The 22,098-nt window shown below is 45.1% G+C and overlaps 1 protein-coding gene across 4 annotated transcripts in view; it reads left to right on the top strand.

The window, feature by feature from the left end:
• The first annotated feature begins 2,361 nt into the window (after nucleotides 1-2,361).
• The window catches only part of FHDC1 (FH2 domain containing 1), a 43,412-nt gene continuing 23,675 nt past the window's right edge, over nucleotides 2,362-22,098 (top strand). The window contains exons 1-4 of one of the 4 annotated variants that reach the window (XM_030816243.1): nucleotides 2,362-2,400; nucleotides 9,037-9,661; nucleotides 19,482-19,543; nucleotides 20,200-20,302. In XM_030816243.1, coding sequence (XP_030672103.1) covers nucleotides 9,164-9,661; nucleotides 19,482-19,543; nucleotides 20,200-20,302 — 663 coding nt within the window. In that variant the 5' untranslated portion in view covers nucleotides 2,362-2,400; nucleotides 9,037-9,163. Of the gene's footprint in view, nucleotides 2,401-2,541; nucleotides 2,704-3,998; nucleotides 4,139-9,036; nucleotides 9,662-19,481; nucleotides 19,544-20,199; nucleotides 20,303-22,098 lie in introns of those variants that run through there. The other 3 variants (XM_030816242.1, XM_003257848.4, XM_030816244.1) reach the window with 3 other exon arrangements.

The following is a 22,098-nucleotide window of genomic DNA, read 5'->3' on the forward strand; positions in this document are numbered from 1 at the left end:
CTCCGTCTCAAAAAAAAAAAAAAAAAAAAAAAAAGAGTCAAAATAAGCATGATATATTCAGGGGCAGTACGTCCCACTGCTTGAGTGAAATAGGATGCATCCAGTTGTGGGAGATAAACGTAGGATGCTGCCGGATTGTCAGACTGAAGAATGCTGCCTTCTTCCTGGAGGAACACATGGAAATCTGCAGAAGGTTTTGAAGAGGTAGGTAATGTGATGAAATCAGACTTTTAAAAACAGTGACCTGACAGCAGTTTTGGGATGGATTTAGGAAGAAGAGAGAAGCAGAACGAACACCAAGGTAGTGGATGTAGGTATCCAATTTAACTTCTCTAAGCTAGGAAATCAGAATGCTTATAGGATCATGGTGAGAATCAAGTGTGGTGCCTGATATGTGACCAACAGCAGATAAATACTGGTTCCCTCTTCCACTACTTGGGGTTACTGCAGTGATGGTGCATGTAAAAAATAAAACAGGTTACTTGGGAAACAGCAGCAAATTTAGCAAATACTTGAATTTTAAAGAATTTAAGAGAGACAAAGCAGCAAAGGAAAAGCTAGGATTTCAAACAGAAAAACCAGGTCTTAGGTAAAGAGGGGGAGGTGGTGGGTGTGGGAAGAGTACTAGTTTTGACGGAAAGGTGAGTTGATTTTTGGATATTTGAATTTGGACTTGAAATTTTAAAATGACAATATGGATTCAAGAGTCCCTGACATTGAAGAGAAACCCAGAGATGTACCTTGAAGCTCAAGTTTCCAAGCCCCTCATTCCCTGGGCCCTTCCAAGGTACATGTCTAGTATTATGTTTGTAAGTTTTTATTGCTTTCCTTTAAGAAGCTCCCCCAGGAGTTATACAAGCTTTAGGCCCCACGACATCTGGATGGGTTCAGTTTGAAATCAGAAGGTATTTCTATGGGATAATGGGAGATCAAGAGTTGGAAGAACCTTGTTACTGTCCTCGGAGGAAGAGAAGGGTCAGCAGAGAAGGCCAGAGAAGCATAGAGAAGGCCTTAGGGTAGGATGCTGCCAAGGAGATCAAAGGGATGGGGGGCTGAGGATGGGTCACCAGACTTCTCAAAAAGTAACTGTTTTTAGAGTGCATGCTCAATACAGCTGGGGGGAGGCCCACTGTCATGGGGTTGAGGAAGGAGGAGTAGGCAGGGGGTGTGGACTCCCCGTTTAACAAGGTCGACAGTAAGAGAAAAGAAGATGCCACTCCTCACTTTCGATCTGCTGTAATTTAACTTGAGCCTGAACAGTCAATATTCCTTTGGGATTCATATTAGCTCCCTGAGCATGACATTGTCTTTCTCTTTATTACATTTTCTTATTCCTTAAGATTTTAAGATTTTCTTAGTTGGATCCATTTCTCTTCATGCTCCATCAATGGCCAAGAAATGGGCTATTGGCAGGCACAGTTCTGGTTTTTGGGTTGATTGGTTTGTTTACACTAATAGTTTCTCTTTCTCGATCCCAGGCTCGACCAAGGAGGTCAGGAATTCTGTCCTGGGAGTTCAGGGACTAAGGACCAGGATGGAGGAAGCAAAAGGCGTCAGGCATTAGGCTGGAAACGTCTTGGTCGGTTATCTAGGATCAAAGAGTCAAAGGTAGCGATGACTTCATCCCCGTAGAGGGCGCCTCCCTACCCCGACAGTGGATTTTCGGTCAGCCGGTTTGCCCAGGATGTTTTCTTTGACTACTGGCTTCTCACTGCTTGGCGCCCCAAGTCACTTTGAAGAAAAAAAAAAAAAAAAGATGCGATTAAATCGATTCCCTTGTTTCTTTCTGTGAGTGTGCCTTTCCCAGATAGCGTGCGTTCATTCGATCAGGCTTGGCAAAATTTTTTGAGGGGTCTTTTTACGCTTTAATACAACCTAAAGGTTCCTGTTACCATCATCATTGAGAATTAAAAACAAAAACAAAATAAAAAACGGTAACAAACTTACAGATTGGCAGGCCCCAGGGAGGAGCTGACCTTTGGGAAGCTCTAGCCCAGCCAGGTTTCAGCTGCAGGGGTTGGGACAGGACAGTTCGCTCAAGTGCTGCTACGTCTCCAGGGAGAAGCAAGTGTTGGGGCAGAGGGTGGTCCGGCGCGTGCGTCGGGGGGCGTGTGCGGGTGTGTGTGTGTGTGTGTGCGCGCCCGTGTGCACAAGAGAGGGTGCCTGGGAGGCTGCCGCAAAGGCTCCTTTGTGAAAGGCACTTGCGGGTTCAGAAGCCAGCTTGGCGCCTCCTCTTGTCCGTTCCCCGAGGACACCTGGCTCTTCTGGGCAGCCCAGCTATCTCCGTCTCCTGCCGCCCCTACTTCTCTCGGCGGCCCCCGGCCTAGCCCCGCTCCAGCTTTCGGGTGCGGGAAGCAGTGTGCCCCGAGGCGTCTCCCCCGGGGCCCCGCGCAGGTGAAGGTGAGCGCGTGGTGGTGACGGTGGCGCGCGGAGGGTGGAGGGGGGCACGAGGGAGGGGCGGAGCAGGAAAGGGGGCGCGAGGGAGGGGCGGAGCAGGAAAGGGCGCGCTGCCCTTCGCAGCCGGCCAGGAGCAGCGGGGCCGCAGCTTTGTTACCTGAGGCTGCCGCTGCGCCCCGCCCCGCCCTGCCCCCTCGCGCTCCGGGGCGGCTGGGCCTGCAGTGACCGGGAGGAGGCGGCTGCGCCGACACTGCGGCGGGAGGCTGCAGCCGTCTGCGCGCTGGGAGCTGGGGGCGCTGGCCGCGGGTGAGTGCGGGTCGGGCGGCCGAGGCGGGGGCGACTGCGGCGCGGGACTCGGGGAGCTGGAGCCCCGCCGCTCGTGAGGGTCGGGGTCGGGGTGCTGGCCGGGACCCGAGGCTGAGGCGCCGAGAAGCGCGGCTGATGGGTGCCGGGTCTCGGCTTCCTCTGAGCCTCACCGGGAAAGCTGGAAAGGAGGTTCCAGCTCCCTCCACATCGGCCGCGGAGAACAGCGATTGGTCCCTGGAGGCGAGGACGCGCCGGTGTGGACCCGCGTCTGGAGAACGAGCTGCATCGCCAGGCTGCCGTGGGTCGCACCTGGGCGGTTGACTATTAGTCTTGGCTAAGACTTTCAGATCAACCGCCCCCTAGTTTATCCCGGCCCTTGGGAGACAGCGGCGTCCCGCACAGAATGCGCAGCCACGGCGCCGCACTCGGTTCCCTAGCCAGCCGGGGGCCATGCCTGGCCCCTGACAGTGGTGGAGCGGTGGCGGGGACCTAGTGCGGTGGTGGGGACCGAGGACCAGGCGCTTCTCGCCCCGACACGCTTGCTCCGGCCGCGCAAAGTTCGGGTTGCAAGTTGCGCCCCGCGCCTGCAGGAGTGTGGGGAGGAGGAGGAAGCGGGTGGGCTGGGGATCAGCCTCCAAACAAGGGGTTCTTGGAGAGCGGGTTCTGACCGGTTTCAAACGCCAGGAGTCTCCCCTCTGTTTTTCTCAGCGGCTCGACCCGGCTCCCTTTTGGCAGAGCCGCAGTGCGGCCGTGAGGCTTTTCCCCCGCGTCTGCGACCCGGATGGGGGACGTGGGAAGATGTCGCGGCGGAGGCTCCGGGTGGGGTGGGAGCGCGCGGCCGCCGCAGACCGGGTGTCTGCGAGCCGGAAGACCCCCCCCTTTCGTTTCAATCACACGGACACCTCCCCTAGTTAGCCGTCTCCCACCCCACTTCTAGGCGCAGCCTGCTAAGCCCCCGCAGAGGGGCTGGCGCCCCGGGGGGCGTGGCGTGGGGGGCGTGGGCTTTCCAGCCGGGGCCCCTCGGGGAGAGGGGCAGGGCCGAGACCCCCGCCCAACTGGAGGGGCCGGGAATGGGCGAGCGGGTGCGGCGGCGGACCCAGCAGCTGCAGCAGCCGGACGGGAGAGCGGTCGGCGCTGCGGAAGGCCGAGGGTCGTGCAACACCCGCGCTGGGCGCCCGCCCCGCAGTCCCCGCCCCGCAGGCCGCGGCCTCTCTCCCCGCCGCAGAGCTGGCGCGGCGCGTGTGGGCGTCGATCTCAGCGCGCACCGGCGCCCCACCCTCGCGCCGCGACGCGCTCCTGCCCGGCGCTGATAAAGGCGCGGCTGGGGCTCCGCGCGGCCCACAGGGCCGCCCACTCGCGTTCAGTTTGCTGCCCCCAGCGCGGCTCCCCGGAGATTCGCGGCCCAGCCGCTGGCGGCTGAGCCGATGGCTTGTTGGTGAGTGGCTCGCGCGGGGACCGGGGTGCCGGGTTGGGGATGTAAGGAGGCTGCGGACGGCTGTCTAACGCTGAGAGCTAGTAAACTACTATGTATCCAAACTTGAAAGAAGTAGTGCCCCAGGACCCCCCAGGCCGAATTTCTTCCGGACTTAATGGTCGGTTTTCAAACTTCTGTGTGGACAGAAGCGACCTCCGGGATTCGGCCGTCTGTGACCCCCTTCTACTGACCCACAGTTGTCTTCCTGGAAGGAGCAGCCAGCGCTTCCTTCCCTCTCTCTAGAGCATCCTTTGGCACGCATGTGTTTTTTTTTTTTTTTTTTTAATCTTGTTTTTGGGACAGTGAGAGAAACTGAAAATGTACATTCAAATACAGGCGTTTTTCCTCTGCTCTCGGGTGTTGGTCTCGGGCATCTGTGAATATTTACATTGTGCTGCAGATTGAAGGCGCTTACTGGGAACGCGTTGTCCTGGGTTCTTTCACTACTGCCTGGAGCACAGGCAGACGGAACTCACTGAAGAGTTGGACGGTCCGGCTCTGGCCCGACTGTGTAATTGTACCGACTGACATTCTGTGTTTAATAATCAAGGAAGGTTTTGAAAGATAAGTGGTGGTGGAGGAGCCTTTTCCCGAGTTAGTGGAGTGAGAGTAAAAATTCCATAGTTTAGAATTGTCCGTACTTTCCGCATCCTTTTCTTCTCTCCCAAATGCAATAAAATAGGGCTGTGTGTTTCTCTACTTCTGCTCTCCAAACTCGGCTTGCTCTGCCGTGGTTTGTCATCAGAAGCATGTGGGCCAGCCCTTCCTGCCCCCACCTCATCTGTGGCACATGCCAGGAGTCAAGGGGAAAGGTTTTCTGGCAGGTTTTCCTTGATGTTCCTTTTGATTATTGTTGACCAAAGGAGTGAGTGACCAGCTGAGCACCAAGACCCCACTGGTCCTCGTTCAGGAAAGCCCTGAGCTCCAAACTGACGTCCAGGAACATGCTCTCCCCTTAAATACACTGTGAGATGAAGCCTACGTACTCTTTTTTCTTGGCTCCCTTCAAGAGACTAGAACTTCTTTTTTTTTTTTTTTTTTTTGGTTATTGTTGTTTTGTTGTTGCGACGGAGTCTGGCTCTGTCGCCAGGCTGGAGTGCTGTGGCGTGATCTTGGCTCACTGCAACCTCCAACTCCCTGATTCAAGCGATTCTCCTGCCTCAGCCTCCCAAGTAGCTGGGACTACAGGCGCGCCACCACGCCCAGCTACTGTGTGTGTGAGTGTGTGTGTGTTTGTGTGTATTTTAGTAGAGACGGGTTTCACCATGTTGGACAGGATGGTCTTGATCTCCTGACCTCGTGATCTGCCCACCTCGGCTTCCCAAAGTGCTGGGATTACAGGCGTGAGCCACCGCGCCCGGCCGAGACTAGAACTTCTAGGGATGTTTCTGACACCAAGGAAAAAGTACAGCGGGCTGTTTAGGCAAGAGAGCTTAGGAGGGGGCCAGGGGCGGCTTTGAAGACCCTTAATGAACATTCTAAGATTTTTTGCCTGCCAATTAACTAAAAGTTAAGTACATGATCACAGCATCACTTTATTGAAATTTCACATAGTTAAAAGATGCTCAACTGAGCTACAGCCTCCTTGGGAGAGTCCATCACTCAAACACAACTCTGATGGGTCATGAGTAGCACTCAGGGAACTTGAAGAGACATTCTCATCTTCAGAGCCCAGCCATGACAGCTCTGCATTTTACTCAGAGCTGGGCACTTGTCAGCCTTAGCAGCTACCTCATCCTGTTGCTGAGGTCTCCAACCTGTAGCTGAGATCTTACATACAGGCCTGTCTCTGTCTGCCCCGGGGGCAGATTGATGGGACTACTTAGCATTTTCCAGACAGAGTGGGGGCTAATCCCATTGTCCCTACTGGCAGTTGTCAGCTGTGAGAAACAGGCAGCCAGTGTGGTCTGTTAGGGCTGCAGCATCACCTGCGTTCTCCTAGTGTACCTGGAGAGTATGTGTTTGCATCTCTACTGCGGGCAGTACTGCAGCAAATCCATCGTTCTTTTGTGTATTCTCTATTTTAATTTCCATGTGGCTGTGGAAAGGGTTAGAATTCTGTCTGTACTCCACTTTTCCTACCACCTCTTTCACATTGGACATCCTGGCCCAGGGGGAAACCCTATTGGAGTAAAGGTAGTAAAAGCATTAGTGTCTTGGCTAATCATTGCTGGTGAACCTATTCATTAGAAGCCGTTGAGGGGCTAGGATCTTTGTGTGTTACCCTGGGAAGAAATTAATCAGACAGCATACCAGGGACAATGTTGTACATTTTCTTTTGTTTCCATTAACTTTTAAAAATAACATTCTTTTACATGGGGCATTGGTTAGAATCATCCCAACACAGAGCTAACAAGTGTCACTTTTTACTTTGACAGTCGTTTATCTGGTACTTCCTCTGTGCAAAGCACAGTACTAAAACATGCACCTTTCTGGCTTTGTTGTTAGGAGACAGTGAGGTTGCATAATCTTGGAGTATATAGTCTTCCTTAGTCTTTGTCAGTATCTCTGTATTTGCATTGTGAGGTTTAGTGGCGTATCTCTACATATACAGCACTGAATGAGTTATTGCTTTCTAGATTGGAGACTTTTTGAGCTTATCACCATTCTTAACAGGGATAATCTATAAATAAGTCAGCATATCTGGAATTGGAGGTAAATTGGAAGATTAACAGGTCTTCTATACATGAGATATTTTATGTACAGAAGTATTTTAAAATATGTAAGGATAAACTGCCAAAATTACCTGCACAGTCTTGAAAAAGAAGAGTTCAAATATAACTATAAACTGTAATTGACAATGAGTCATTTGCTTTAAGGGTGCCAACTAAGAAAACAGCCTAGTTATGCCCCTAATGATAATTATGAAAACTCCTTCTAGAAGCCAGTTGCATCTCAAGTGAGCTGTATGTCAGCTTGGAAAAATATTTTATATTTTACTTATTTAAAAATTATTCGGTGGTGTTGGCTGCACAACACTGTGAATGTACTTAATGCCACTAAATTGCACACTTAAAAATGGTTAAAATGATTTTTTAAAGTATCCAATTAATAACTGGAGATGCCATTTTCCTCCCATATACAGGCAGTTTTTAGAACTCCAGTATTCAAATGTTTCATTAAAATATTTGCTTTTGTAATATGGAGACAATTTAATAGATGATCACCAAGCATTGAGAAAGGACAGATCTCACAAACTTTGATAGCAAAGAATGGAAATATTACAAGTTTGTTCCTAGCAGCCAGGGGTAACTTGGCATTTTAGGTATAAACCCAATGCATATTTTAAAGCAAATGTAATGCCTGTGAAAATAAAGGGAAATTATATGCACATAAGATAACAGCTTGTTATTGTTATAAATAATAGCTAACTATGTACCAGGCATCTTGGTAAGGACCATACATGTGTTAGCTCTTTATTTTTATACAAACCGATGGAACAAGCATTTCTTCATATTGTAGATGAGGATGCTGAAATGTAGGTGACGTTACCAACCTCAGCTTATGTTGCACATCTTGAAAGTAGCAGAACTTTCTGAGAAAAAGCAGTCTATTCCTAGAATCTCCACTCTTATTCCCAAGGCAGCCCTGCCTTTTGGATATGGTTCTGTGTAAATCATTTTGTAATATTTGAATTTGTGAGATCAGATTGTTTACTTCCTGTAGTCTAAAATTATTTGATCAACTTGTGTTTGTAAGTATGGGCTTTGACAGTGGTGCTGTAAAAAGATAATTACACCCCGAAGTACCGTGTAAAAAGCCATTGTGTATGGCCCTTTGTGATCTGGAGGAAATAGTCCCCTTTCCACACTCCCATCTAGTTGGGGTGCTCACTCAATAGCCTGCATGGGGCCCTTTCTACACCCCCACTTACCTGTTCTCGTATCTGAAGAAATTTAGTTGTTTTGACCTGCCTTTCACATCAGATCGGTAACAGCCCAGCATCAAAAACAAACATTTGAAGTTCCATAAAAATGCAACCCACTAAAGTAAGTTGGTGACTGTGTATAAGGGACTTGTGGCAGATGTGACATGGGTAGCATGTCCTTGGGCATATCTCTTCTTTGCTAAAAGTGTCAGAAGCAGAAGAGGTAGGTGATGGTTTCCAAAGAGTGGCTTAGCTAGAATCCAAGATGATAGAGGTCATTTAATGTGTTCTCCTAATTTTACAAATGAGGAAACTGAAGTCCAGTGAAGCAAAGTGACTTGTCTAAAACTGTAAGCAGTAAAGCTTGATTTAGGGCTGGAATCTCATTTTTCATATCTGCTGTTCTTTTCTCTATTTGGGGAAAACCACATCACCAAGTAGAGCATAAATATGGTGGCCCTGATTCCAGGGAAATGAGCTAGGCCATTATTATATAATCTCCAAATGCCCTGTCTTATCCGTCCAAGGTGGAAGATGCCTTTTTTGACCCACTGATTGGTAGGAGACATGTCCAGACTGGAAAAAGGTATGGTCACTAATGCCTAATGCTTCAGCAGTTTGGGCAGTTTCTCTAGGGGTTGGGCAACCATTGTCCAAAGAGAACGAACTAGTTAGTAAACAAGTAGTTTATTCATAAAGTGAGCAATACTTGTTGAGCCTATAGCAGGCTCTCAATATGTATGTGCTTTGTTGATTAATATAAGGTTTCCAGTTGGATTTGTTGCAATTTCTTTGGCAGAATTTCCAGGTGGTAAAATTTGATTCACATTTAGAAAAGCGTTGGGTCCTTGTAATGCAACTTGGGTTGTGTTGCCCCTCATTGATTTTCATATTCAACTCATATCGGAGGATTGATACTAGCCTCTGAAGGGAAATGCTGATGTGAAACTGTTTGTCTGTAACTGATTTGATGTTTGTTTTATCTTGCTAGGTTTGGAAGAGGACAGTTGCCCTTTATTCTGGCGGCAGATAGCAGGTGAAAAAGTGCTACACGAGTTTGATGTTTGTGTCTTCTTCTCCAAGGCCAAGAAATTATCTCCATAGGAGGCAACAGTACTATGCATGTTATGAATTGTGTCTCCTTGGTCAGTGATAAAGAAAATGGGAATATTGCCACAGCACCTGGATTCATGATTGGGCAGACACCGCCTCCAGCACCTCCTCCACCTCCTCCTCCACCCCCTCCATCTCCACCATGTTCATGTTCAAGGGAAGAGTGTCCTTCCTCCCCTCCTCCACCCCCACCACCTCCACTTCCTGGGGAGTCTCCCATCCCACCTCCCCCACCAGGCCTACCCCCAACTACTCACATGAACGGCTACAGCCACCTTGGTAAGAAAAAGCGGATGAGAAGCTTTTTTTGGAAAACTATTCCGGAGGAGCAAGTTCGGGGCAAAACCAACATCTGGACCTTGGCAGCCAGGCAGGAGCATCACTACCAAATTGATACAAAGACCATAGAGGAGCTCTTTGGGCAGCAGGAAGACACCACCAAGTCTTCCCTTCCTAGGAGAGGAAGAACTTTAAATTCATCCTTCAGAGAAGCTCGAGAAGAGGTAAGAATGCAAGGTGGAGGGCTAATCCTCCACACACTGCATTGTTTTGTGTTTTGGGATGTGTGTACATTTCAAACAATTGCTAGACATCCCTAAGAAATGAGATAATACAAGCGAATCTGCCTTGGAAATGCTAGGCAGGGTCTTTACGATGAGCTTGAGCTCAGTATTGAGAAAGTATAAGAAGTATGCGTGCTGTATCCTCCCAGACGCCCTGGTGGATTATGACCTCATGCAGAGAACATGCTATTTGGGATCACTGCCCCTATCTCTAGCACATCTGCTGAAGGTTCCCATGTTGGAGAATTCTGCTCAAGTTCAAGATTGTTAGTCTCTGTTGAAACAAAAACTGAGTTTCTAAAATTGGTTATCTGGAATGAACTAGAGCTGACTGGGGCAGACTACCTTTTGTTAAATAGCGTCATCGGCTGACGTCCATCCTTAGGATTTCACCCTTATTTTCTCCTCTAGTTTTTATATAACAAGTGTTTCGAGATGGCCTTCATTCCTCAGATCTCTGAACTAGATTATGGCCGTTGGGGAACAGAGGCTTCCAAAGAGACAAAGCATAAAGCTGTTTTCAGAGAGATTGTATAGGAAGGATGTTTCTAGTTAACACTAAATACGTTACTTTGAGAAAAAAATAAAGCTATTAAGTTACAGGAAGTTAACTGAAAGCGTGACCCCAGAGCTGCAGATCACCATGTATTACAGAAACTGCATCAAAAATTACATTTATAAATATTGTCAGTTTAGAAACTTGAAGAAACCTCTACCTGCTAGAAAAAATAAATAAAAATAAAAAGGAAAGAATGCTGCCCCCCACACACACACACAAAGCACAACAACAACAACAAAACAGAGAAAGACAACAGAAATTCATCATTTAAAAATCTGTCATAAAGGAGCAAAGAAAACAGGTCAAAGATGGAGTTGATTAGATAAAAGAGTGGGCAGGGCCCTAGGATGGAGTAGAGCTCCATGCATTATTGAATTCTTGAGCCAACAATATTGACCTCTTTTCTCTTTCTGGCTCAGGAACATGTTAACTCCTTCTCTCCACTAATTCACTGGGGGGCCCTTAAAGCTGATTGTGTGATCTCCTGTTGAAATAGCCAAGAGTCTATTTTTTATGAAATGCAGAAAACACTGGGGTTAGAATTCTTGAAGTGTAAACTATGGCATAAATTTGAGAAGGAAATCTTCATGAGAACCCTTAGTGCCATCAGTGCTGAACACAGGCTTGCCTGTCTCTTTCTTTTATGCAAAGTCCTTTTATTTGCTGGAGTATCCTTTCAATATTGGAAGGAGCAAGAAGTCATTTCCTTAGTACCCTGGCCTTTGCCCCAGCTCCCAACAGAGGTTCTTTATTGTACAGTAGGTCATTTCTCACTATTGTCTCCCAGCTCTCTTTACTGAAATTCAAGAATACTGAAGTAATTATTGGGTGGGCCCATGTGGAAATGAGGCCTGTGTCTCAGCAGAGCGCCTGTAATAGAAGAGGGCTAGCTCACTGTGTCCCGGGGAGGCAGCTGTCCGGCTAGAGTAGGTGGCATCGTTTGTGAATTGGGAAAATTTCAAGAGGCTAAGGGGAACTTGCTGCTTTATGTTTCCAAATTAAAGAGAGGTTAAGAACCACTCAGAGAGAGAGAGGAAAGTGGCAGGGGTGTGGCATCTTTTCTCAACTATGATAGAAGCAAGGATGTCCATTTCTAAACCAGATCTGAAATTCAGGGAAAAAAGTAATCTTTCTCTTGCCTTCCTTCACCCCTGCACCCTACACCGATTTTTACACTTTTGTCATTAACTTATTTTTTAAGAATTATGTTTTTAAATGGTTTAAAAATTATTTTTAATTGTGGTGAAATAACATGTAACATAAAATTTAGCATCTTAACCACTTTTAAAAAGTATTTATTTTTTCGAGACAGAGTCTTATTCTGTCACCCAGGCTGGAGTACAGCGGTGCACTCTTGGCTCACTGCAACCTTCACCTTCTGGGTTCAGGAGATTCTCATGCCTCAGCCTCCTGAGTAGCTGGGATTACAGGGGCGTGCCACAACACCCAGCTAATTTTTGTATTTTTAGTAGAGATGGGGTTTCACCATTTTGGCACTGCTGGTCTCGAACTCCTGACCTCAAGTTATCTGCCCACCTTGGCCTTCCAAAGTGCTGGGATTATAGGTGTGAACCACTGCGCCTGGCCTAACCATTTTTAAACAGCTTGTTGACATTAAGTACATCCACAATGTTGTGCAACCATCACCACCTTCCCTCTCCAGAATGCTTTTCGTGCTGTGGAACTGAAACTCTGTACCTATTAAATCAGAACTGTCTGTTCCCCTCTTTCCCTAGCCCCTGGCAGCCACCATTCTACTTTCTTTTTCTATAAGTTGGACTCCTTTAGGTACCCCCTGTAGATGGAATCATATCGTATTCGTCTTTTTTGTCACTGGTTTATTTCACTTAGCATAATGTCCTCAAGGTTCATCCGTGTTGTAGCATGTGTCAGAATTTTAAAGCTGAATACTATTCCATTGTATATATAGACCACATTTGTTTATCCGCTCATCTGTTGATGGACAGCTGGGTTGCTTCCACCTTTTGGCTCTTGTGAATAATGCCACTGTGTACATGGGTGTACAAAAATCTTTGTTTTTAACACTTGTAGGCCCTAGTCTGAGAGACAGCATACTAGAAAGAAAAATTAAATCACCATGACTGTGTATCATAAGATAATCTAACTTTGCAACTCTTCAGTATTCAGGTATGAGAAATAGTTGAGAATGATCCCTTTAAGTGCATTAGGTAATGCTGTCACATAACAGAGATTATCCAGAATTACTTTCAATTTTCATGTTATCTGTAGCGTGGCTAGAAGCATTATATATATTTTTTTGCAGTAAAAGAATATGGTACATGCTATTTTCTTCCTTCCTTCAATTTTCTTCTGAAGAAGTTAGAACTCAGCAGGGTTATTGTCTAACAAAGATCAGTAATAAATCTTCCAACTCACTTTGCAGTAAGTGGAGTCCAGGGTCAAAAGTAATAGTCCTACCATCTGTGTGTGGACTGCAGAATTCCCTCCACAGCCTGTTCAGCAGAGGGACTGCTCCTGAGCCCGGAGCCACAGCATCACCATATTACAACACAGGCTGCAGTTCTGGAGGTTCAGACTTGCCCAGACACAGATTATGACCCTTGAAATATCATAACCTCCTACAGAAACAGCCCGACATTATGTGATTGGCTTATACTTTAAAGCCTTACACATCATTACTAATAAGTTCCATTGTACTCGTGAGGAAGAAATTTGCTGGAAGATAGGGAAGATTGGAGAATGGCTGAACTTAGAAAGAACAACATGTAAATAGTTAGAACATTTAGTGTGGGTCCGGGCACGGTGGCTCGCACCTGTAATCCCAGCACTGTGGGAGGTTGAGGCAGGCAGATCACTTGAGGTCAGGAGTTCGAGACCAGCCTGGCCAACATGGTGAAACCCTGTCTCTACTAAAAATACAAACATTAGCCGGGCATGATGTTACACGCCTGTAATCCCAGCTACTCAGGAGGCTGAGGGATGAGAATCGCTTGAACCCAGGCCAGGGAGGTTGCAGTGAGTGGAGATCATGCCACTGTACTCTAGCTTGGGCAACAGAGTGAGACTCTGTCTCAAAAAAAAGAAAAAAAGACATTTAGTTATTATTATGCTTGTATCTTCGTTAACTAAAAATTAACTCAAAGAGACTGTAGATATGATGGTATAATAATAATTAAACTGTAATAAAGCAATTAGAAATAAAGACATATTACTGGGGATGAGACTAGAGAGATTCAGCTTAAACTCATCTTTGTCTCAGAGTTGGCTGATCCCATCCCCTGAGAAGCTCTGTAGTTCCTGACCCTCTATTACTGACATTGCTCAGGCCTCCTGGGAGCCTTCCACCAGTGTTAACTAAGGGTGTGCGTGTCTCCCTCTACAGTTTGACCAGCTCTTAAGGGGAGGGCTATATCTTAGCCATTCGGTATCCTCCAAAGGAAACAAAAGGTTACTGAACTGGACAGAAATAAACCAAGAGCACAAAGGGATCAGCTTATGAGGCATCAACAGATCAAAATTGGGGCTCACATAGAAAGCACAAATATTGAAACACCTGAGGCCATTCACTATGATGTCTGTAGCAATATAACATTGACCATCTAGGAAATAAGTAAAATGGCTAATTACAAAAAGAAGACCACAGAAGAAAGAGAGAGAGAGAGAAGGGAAGGATGGAAGGAAGATTGGTTTTTCTAAATTTATGACAAGTAATAAATATTTTATTCTCCCACACTGTAATTCAGCTGTCAGTCATTCTCACCTTTTGTTATGATGCCAGTATGTTCTAGAATTTTGGGATGTGCTCACAGTCCAGAACTGTAGAACTAGATAGAGCATTTCAAATACATTTGGGAAAAAATGTGCTTCAACTGGATTTTCATTTTTTTCCCCCAAAGTTGGGGGAGAGAACAATTTCCAATTGACAGCCAACTAAAGTGAAAAAGAAAATGAAAAACCATCAAAACCCGAAAGCTAGGTCCATATTGGAGGATAGAGGAAGATCTTTACATTTTTGTTTTTCAGGACTTGAAGTGGGATGGAAATAGCCACTATGTAGTGTTACTTAAGTAGGTAAAGAAGCCGCCTTTGACATAAAAAACAAAAGTGGTTTAAAAGTTTCTTGCTTCACCTTGAGGACATTATGCTAAATAAGCCAGTACAAAGGACAAATACTGTAAGATTCCCTAGAGACAGAAAGTTGAATGGTGGTTGCCAGGAAATGAGAGAGGGGAATGGAGAGTTAATTGTTTTTTGTTGTTGTTGTTTTGAGATGGAGTCTTCCTCTGTCACCCAGGCCGGAGTGCAGTGGCATGATCTCAGCTCACTGCAACCTCCACCTCCTGGTTCAAGCAGTTCTTCTGTCTCAGCCTCCTGAGTAGGTGGGACTACATGCAATACCACCATGCCCAGCTAATTTTTTTGTATTTTTTAGTAGAGATGGGGTTTCATCATGTTGGCCAGGCTGGTCTCGAACTCCTGACCTCAAGTGATTTGCCCACCTCAGCCTCCCAATGTGCTGGGATTACAGGTATGAGCCACCGCACTGGGCTGAGAGTTAATTGTTTAATGGGTACAAAGTTTCAGTTTTGCAAGACGAAGTGCTCTGGGGATGGATGGTGGTGGTGGTTATACAACAACGCGGATGTACTTAATGCCACTGAACTGTATTCCTAAAAATTGTTATGGAGCCTGGGCAATTTAGTGAGACCCCCATCTCTACAAAAAACTTAAAAATTAGCCAGACATGGTGGCTCGTGCCTATAGTCCCCGTTACTTGGGAGGCTGATGCAGGAGGATTGCTTGAGCCCAGGAGCTGGAGGTTGCAGTGAGCTGAGATAGTGCCACTGCACTCCAGCCTGGGCAACAGAGCAAAACCTTGTCTCAGTAATAAGAAGAAGAAGGAGAAGGAGAAGGAGAAGGAGAAGAAGAAGAAAATGGTTATGGACCAGGCATGGTGGCTCAAACCTGTAATCTCAGCACTTCTGGAGGCCAAGACAGGAGGATAGCTTGCGGCCAGGAATTCAACACTAGCCTGGGCAACATAGTGAGACCTCATCTCCACAAAAAAATGTCTTAAAAACTATCCAGGTGTGATAGCATGCATCCGTAGTCCCAGCTACTCAGGAGGCTGATGCAGAAGGATTGCTTGAGCCCAGGAGTTTGAGGCTGCAGTGAGCTATGATCACACCACCGCATTCCAGCCTAGGTGACAGAGCAAGACCCCATCTCTAAAAAAAAAAAAAAAAAAAAAAAAAGTTATGATGGCAATTGTTATTTGTATTTTACCACAACTGAAAAAAAAGTTTCTTCTTCCTTCAAAGGATATGGGAGGCAAGTTTTGTAGTGAATTGAAACTACAAAAGTTATAGTAGAATAAACTAGGAGAGCTGATTTGGAGGTTTTAGCAAGAGTGATGGTGTAGCCACACGCCTCACTGAGTGGCATAGCGCTGCTGACTGTTTCCGTGGGTATCAGCACAACCCTGGCCCCCGGCAGTTGTGGGGAAACTGTGAGTAGAGCCCAGGCTCCCTTCGCATCCTAGCAGGAAATCCTTGAAATGAGTTGAGTGCATTAATTACCTCATTACCTTATATTTCAAGCTGCCTTGTTTGCCACTCTTTGGTAGGAATTTTGGGGGAAGAGCTAATGAACTCTGCAGTATGCTGACTGTACCCGTGGCACCGACTTCTGTGGCGGTCCTGCCTGCATGTCCTGGTGTGACCAGAGGAGTAATTACCGGTTGATTGGAGCTGGTGGGAGGGAGGGGATGATGCAGCTCACTCATTGGCTGGGTTTGTTTATCTCTCTTCTTTGGGCAGTTTCTTGCCTCTGATTTGTCAGCTTGTGCAGCCAGTGAGTCCCACTGGGATCCCATGTGCAGATTCCACTGCTCTGAATGATTCCAAAACACCACCCAACCCGACCCGGTTTTGTTTCTGAATGGCCCAGCTTTGAGACAGCAAGCATTTGGGAAGTGAGATAAGCTAATTTACATGTGTAGTGATAACCCTCTTTAAAGGACTTCAACAGTCACTCTTATAACATTGCTTTGGAAGGATCGAATGCGATAAAGTGGAGAAAGAGACTCCTCAGGCACCAGGCAAATCTGAGGATGCCAGGAGCGAGTGGGACTGTCCCTGAATGATATCAGTTGTCTCATTTTAATGTTGTTTGGGTGAAGTGCTGGGCTCTGTTTTTCCTGTAAGGTGCTCAGTCACAGCCAGATCAAGTTTTCCCTTAGGAATATCACCCAATTCTCTTCGTTTCTGAAACACAGCTTGAGCTGTAGAGACGCCTGCTTCTACAGCTGGGCTGCCCCTGTGTTGGGGCACCATGGGCTGCTCCTGTAGGGCCAGGGCTCAGGCCCCTGGAGGCTCTCTTGCCTGGGGAGAACATGATTCCCATCCGTCATCTCTCAGATACAGCTCTGGGGTCACCAGGCGACTTGGCCAGGCACACATATAGCTTCTTACACATCTGCCCCCATTCCTGGAGAAAACTCACAATGCAAGCACCATGCTGGTAGGGAACATTTGCTACGTCTCTATAGGAAGCTCAGTAATATGAAAACCCACAGAAACTAGAGTGAAAAGGAGTCAGAGAGAACCAGGCTAACCTATCAGTTCAACACTGCTCTGGGAAAGTTATAAAATGATGTCTATGAGGCTTAGTTTCCTTACCTGTCCAGTAGAGATCATAAGAGTAATTTTCTCCTTCACTTTTCCAGCGGCAATGTCTCTGGATCTTGGCTGAGTGAAGAGAGTCCCAGAGGGTTGAGGGGTGAACAGGATGATCGTGGGGCTTGGTTCACGTGGGGTATGGGAGAGCACTGCAGTCAAGGGTTGAATGTAGCTGAAGGTGGCACTTTCATGAAAGGAATGCGAAACCAGTCATTTATCCATCCTAGGTGAATGCAGAGGAAGTTCTTTGAACGTGCTGTGTAACTATATCACTATACAGATTCTTATGCATGGCCTTTTAATTTGTTAATTATAATGAACCCAGTTTTCTGTCTTAATAAATTGAGATTCCTTTTTTGGTATGACCTTTTAAAGGGTGTTGAGTTTGACCGGTTTTATTCTCACCCTTTCTTTCTCTCCTCTCCTCCCTTTACACTGAACTTGAACTGCAGTCCCTAGATAGGATTCCAATAAGGAGGCTGCCCTTTCAGCTTGGGAGTTTTTATTTTATGGCTGGCAGGTGATCGTGTTAACATGAAATAAACCCCTAGGTTAGTAAATAATGTGACTGTTAACGATTAGTCTTCAAAAGAAGGCAACCATACTCTTGTAGAAATTTAACCTTATAGCCAGGAAGTGACACCGATGTCGGTTAACAGTCTCGCTGCTGGTTATAAACTCAGAAGCAGACCCAGAGATCAGGAATTTCGTCTGAAACCTGATTCTCTTTTGTTCACAGTGAATCACATACATTTGGAAAGGAAGAGCATTATAACAACATTCCTATTTTAGCTAGTCTCCCTTTACCAAAAAACAAACGGGAAAAAACTGCAGCAGTTTTCAGGTTATCTTTCCTCCACGCAGCCGGGGTGTTTACATCCAGAGACAGAAATGGCTTCTGTATTTAACAGTCAAAAAAAGTTCTAATTTCTAGTCTGATAAAGCCACCTGAAATTTTGATCAGTGAAAACCTGCTGCAGCCCGATCTGGGTTTTGACAGAATAGCTATCCCATATTTCATTAAATAAAAAGATGCCATATATTGTAAGACACATCCTGATTCCAGAGATCAGGAAAATGCAAACAAACAAACAAAAAAGTGTCTTAGCCTTGGTGAAATGTATACAGCATAAGATTTTTCTTTTTTAAAATTGTGAGTAAATAAAATGTAGGACACTACCTTACACCCTCCTAAAAGGTCTATTGGACATATGTAAACTTTTTGAATGAAATGAAATTTTTCTTTTAGAAAAAAATTTAATGATGTTTCTGAAATATGACTTTATTGGTTCTTTTACGTCCATAAATCAGGGTTGGGAGTCAATCTGCCATAGCTTCAGGGTTGTTTTTTATTTTCTCAGTTCAAATCTCACGTGATTCTTGTTAGGCCAAGGCATCCATTTTTAAATTGGGGCTTTTAAATGCGGGCGATATTATTCTAAGAGGAAATTGCTAAATTTAAAACATTTAAATGATATATTTACAGTCCTCCCTCCATGACTGCAGATTCTGCATCCTCAAATTCAGCCAACCATGAATCAAAAATATTCAGAAAATAACAATACAATAAAAATAATACAAATTTAAAAATACAGCATAACAACCACTTACATAACATAATTTACATTGTCTTAGGTATTACAAGTGATCTAGGGATGGTTTAAAGTATGCAGGAGGTTGTGCATAGATTATATGCAAAATACTATGCAATTTTATATGAGACTTGAGCGTCCTCAGATTTTGGTATCCCCAGGGGTCCTGGAACTAATCCCCTGTGATACTAAAGGATGATTGACTTTACAGATACTTCTCAATTTATGATGGGGCTGCATCCTAAAAACTCATTGTAAGTCAGAAATATTGTAAGTTGAAAATGTGGCTGGGCACAGTGACTCATGGCTGTAATCCCAGCACTTTGAGAGGCCGAGGCAGGTGGATCACTTGAGGTCAATAGTTCAAGACCAGCCTGGACAACATGGTGAAATTCCGTCTCTACAAAACATACAAAATTTAGCCAGGCGTGGTGGTGCATGCCTGTAATCCCAGCTGCCCTCGGGAGGCTGAGGCAGGAGAACCACTTGAACCCGGTAGGCAGAGGTTGCAGTGCGCCAAGAGATGGTGCCACTGCACTCCAGCCTGGGCAACAGAGTGAGACTCTGTCTCAAAAAAAAAAAAAAAAAAAAAGAAAGAAAGAAAATGCATTTCATATCCCACTAAACCCATAGTAAACTTGAAAAATCATAAGTTGAACCATCATAGGTCGGGACCATCTGTATATTAAAAGTTATATAATATTAAAGTAGGTATGTGTTATTACATTTAAGGAAATATAATATCACTGTAGAAAGTTTGGGGAGATGGTAATCTTTTAATATTTGTAAAACTATGTTAGGAATATCTGTTAATCACCAGATTTATACATTGGAAATGATTCTCTGATAAATTAGTGTTGCGTTTTGATCGGTTTTAATTATCTTCTTTCTCCATCTCTTTTTATTTGAATTTAGTAATCCTATGTGTCCCTATTTTTTTTTTCCAGATTACTATTTTGGACGCAAAACGGAGCATGAACATTGGGATATTTCTTAAGCAATTTAAGAAGTAAGATTTTGCACACATTTGAAACTTTAGTCATATCCCTGCTGTCAGCATCAAAGTCTGTGGGTGTGACTGAACTGAAATTCAAATTCCTCACACCTTCAAATCCTTCTTAGACGCATGGCTTGATGAGTCTGCAAGTGACTGTCACTTTCTGCTGTTTTTCTTCAGGGAAACATAACATAGTGGCTTGAAGTATATGGAGAATTGCCCCAGGGCATCCATTCAAGCCTGTCCCATCAGGGACACCTTTAGAGTCACCTTTAGTGTCGCCCCTTAAGTGGAGGTTGGACTGATGAGTCAAGCAGCGGTCAGAGTTTTGTGTTCTGAAGTATAAGGAGAAGGTTGTGCAGGGGTTTCAGTGAGACCAAAGGGGATTATTTTTCTCACAACAGAAGAGACTCCCCATGGTTGTTGCTGCTTTCAGCCTTTTTGGGATGCCCAAGGATGGTGCTCTGGGTGAAGGGCCCTTGAGCGGAGTGTTGGGTTCCCTGTTTAGAGGCAGTGGGGCTGTTATGAGCACTCACACAAAACTGCCGGCCAGACTGGGAAGGAGGTGGGTGGGAAGGAGGGTGGAGGAGGTTTAATTTCCACTGGCTTGCACCTCTATTGGCACTCCAGCAATCGTGAAACGGAATGTGATTCATTGTCTTTTCAAGGTCTCCTCGGTCCATTGTAGAAGACATTCATCAAGGAAAAAGTGAGCATTATGGATCAGAGACCTTACGAGAATTTCTTAAGTTTTTGCCAGAGTCAGAAGAGGTAAGAAATTCAGCTCATGAGTTGTAGATGTTAGGAGTGATCATAAAAGCTTAATATTTTTAAGTGTGTCAAAGCTCACGTGGAAGGCCAGGAGCAGTGGCTCACACCTATAATCCCAGCACTTTGGGAGGCAGAGGCAGGTGAATCACCTGAGGTCAGGAGTTTGAGACCAGTCTGGCCAACATGATGGAACTCTGTCTCTACCAAAATAACAAAAATTAGCCCGGTGTGGTGGCAGGCACCTGTAATCCCAGCTACTCAGGAGGCTGGGGTATGACAATTGCCTGAACCAGGAAGGCGGAGTTTGCAGTGAGCCAAGATCATGTCACTGCACTTCAGCCTGGGTGACAGAGTGAGAATCTGTCTCCAAAAAAAAAAAAAAGAAAGCTCACATGGGAAGGGCACTCTCCTACCCAGAGCCAGAGTTTTCTCACATAAAAGTAAAAAGTGACCTGGTAGAAAGAGCATGGATTATGGAGTCAGAGAATCTAGATTCAGATTTGAGCTATTCCCTTAACTGAGAAAATGGGGCAAGGTTCTTAACTCCTGTGAACTTTAGTGTCCGCACCTGTAAAGGGAGGATAATGATGCTGACCTCATTGGATTGTCAAGATGATGAAATCCTAGTTAGGCATCTGACATGGCACTTGGCACGTGGGAGCTCAATAAATTTTCATCATCCAAAGAAAAGGATTCCTTTTCTATTATCTAAAGATGACCTTTGCATAGTATAAACCCAGGCTATTTTATAATCCATATACTTTAAAAAAAGGATGAAAACAATCATTTTTGAATAAAGATGCTCTAAAATTTTGGAGAGGTAGGTAAACTGTTAATAAAATCTTGTCTACATAATTAACTCAAAGGTGGAAATTGTTGTGATAGTAATACATACTACCATGATATAAAGTGTTTTGCTTGGACTGAATGAGTTAACTGCATTGTTGAATGGTTAGGAGCTTGATAGAAAAAAAACCCAGAAAAACAGTTGTATAAAACCTTCCAAAATTTTGATATTGTCCTTTATTTCTAAGGAAAAAATTCCTTGAAAAATTTCAGTAAGAAATTACACAAATACCTATGCTTATAGATACCTAAATAATATAGACTCTTATGAAGTTTTTTACTTTAAAAGTAATAGATGACTTTTTTTTTTTTTGAGACAGACTTGCTCTGTCGCCCAGGCTGGAGTGCAGTGATATCGGCTCGCTGCAACCTCCACCTCCCGGATTCAAGCGATTTTCCTGCCTCAGCTTCCCAAGTAGCTGGGATTACAGGTGCATGCCACCACGCCCCGCCTAACTTTTGTTAGAGATGGGATTTCACCATGTTGTTCAGGCTGGTCTTGAACTCTTGACCTCAAGTTATTCACCCGCCTTGGCCTCCCAAAGTGCTGGGATTACAGGCGTGAGCCACTGCACCTGGCCAACTTTTATAAGTAAAAAGTAAGGGTGACTTTTTAATATGTTATCCTTTTCACAGGCACTTCTGACTTCTCCCTCCCCTTTCCCACTCTTCTTCCCAGACATACTGTATGTAGCTTTACTTTAGTGTCATTAATAACAAGAGAGATATAATTGTATTTTTTCTTTTACATTGATTAGTGTTAAACTCACAATGTCAAATTTAGGATCTTAGTGAGTAACTAGAGATCTAGTTATATCTAGGTGTTCCTATTAACCTGGCCGCTCTCTCTCCCTCAGGTTTTCTCTTTGCACATTAAGTGTAATTAACCCAAGCCAAGATTAATTAGTAGCAGTTATTAATGTTAGTAGTAGAGTCTTGAAGTCTTAAAG

This window comes from Nomascus leucogenys, chromosome 7b, assembly GCF_006542625.1.
Source record: "Nomascus leucogenys isolate Asia chromosome 7b, Asia_NLE_v1, whole genome shotgun sequence".
NCBI lineage: Eukaryota > Metazoa > Chordata > Mammalia > Primates > Hylobatidae > Nomascus > Nomascus leucogenys.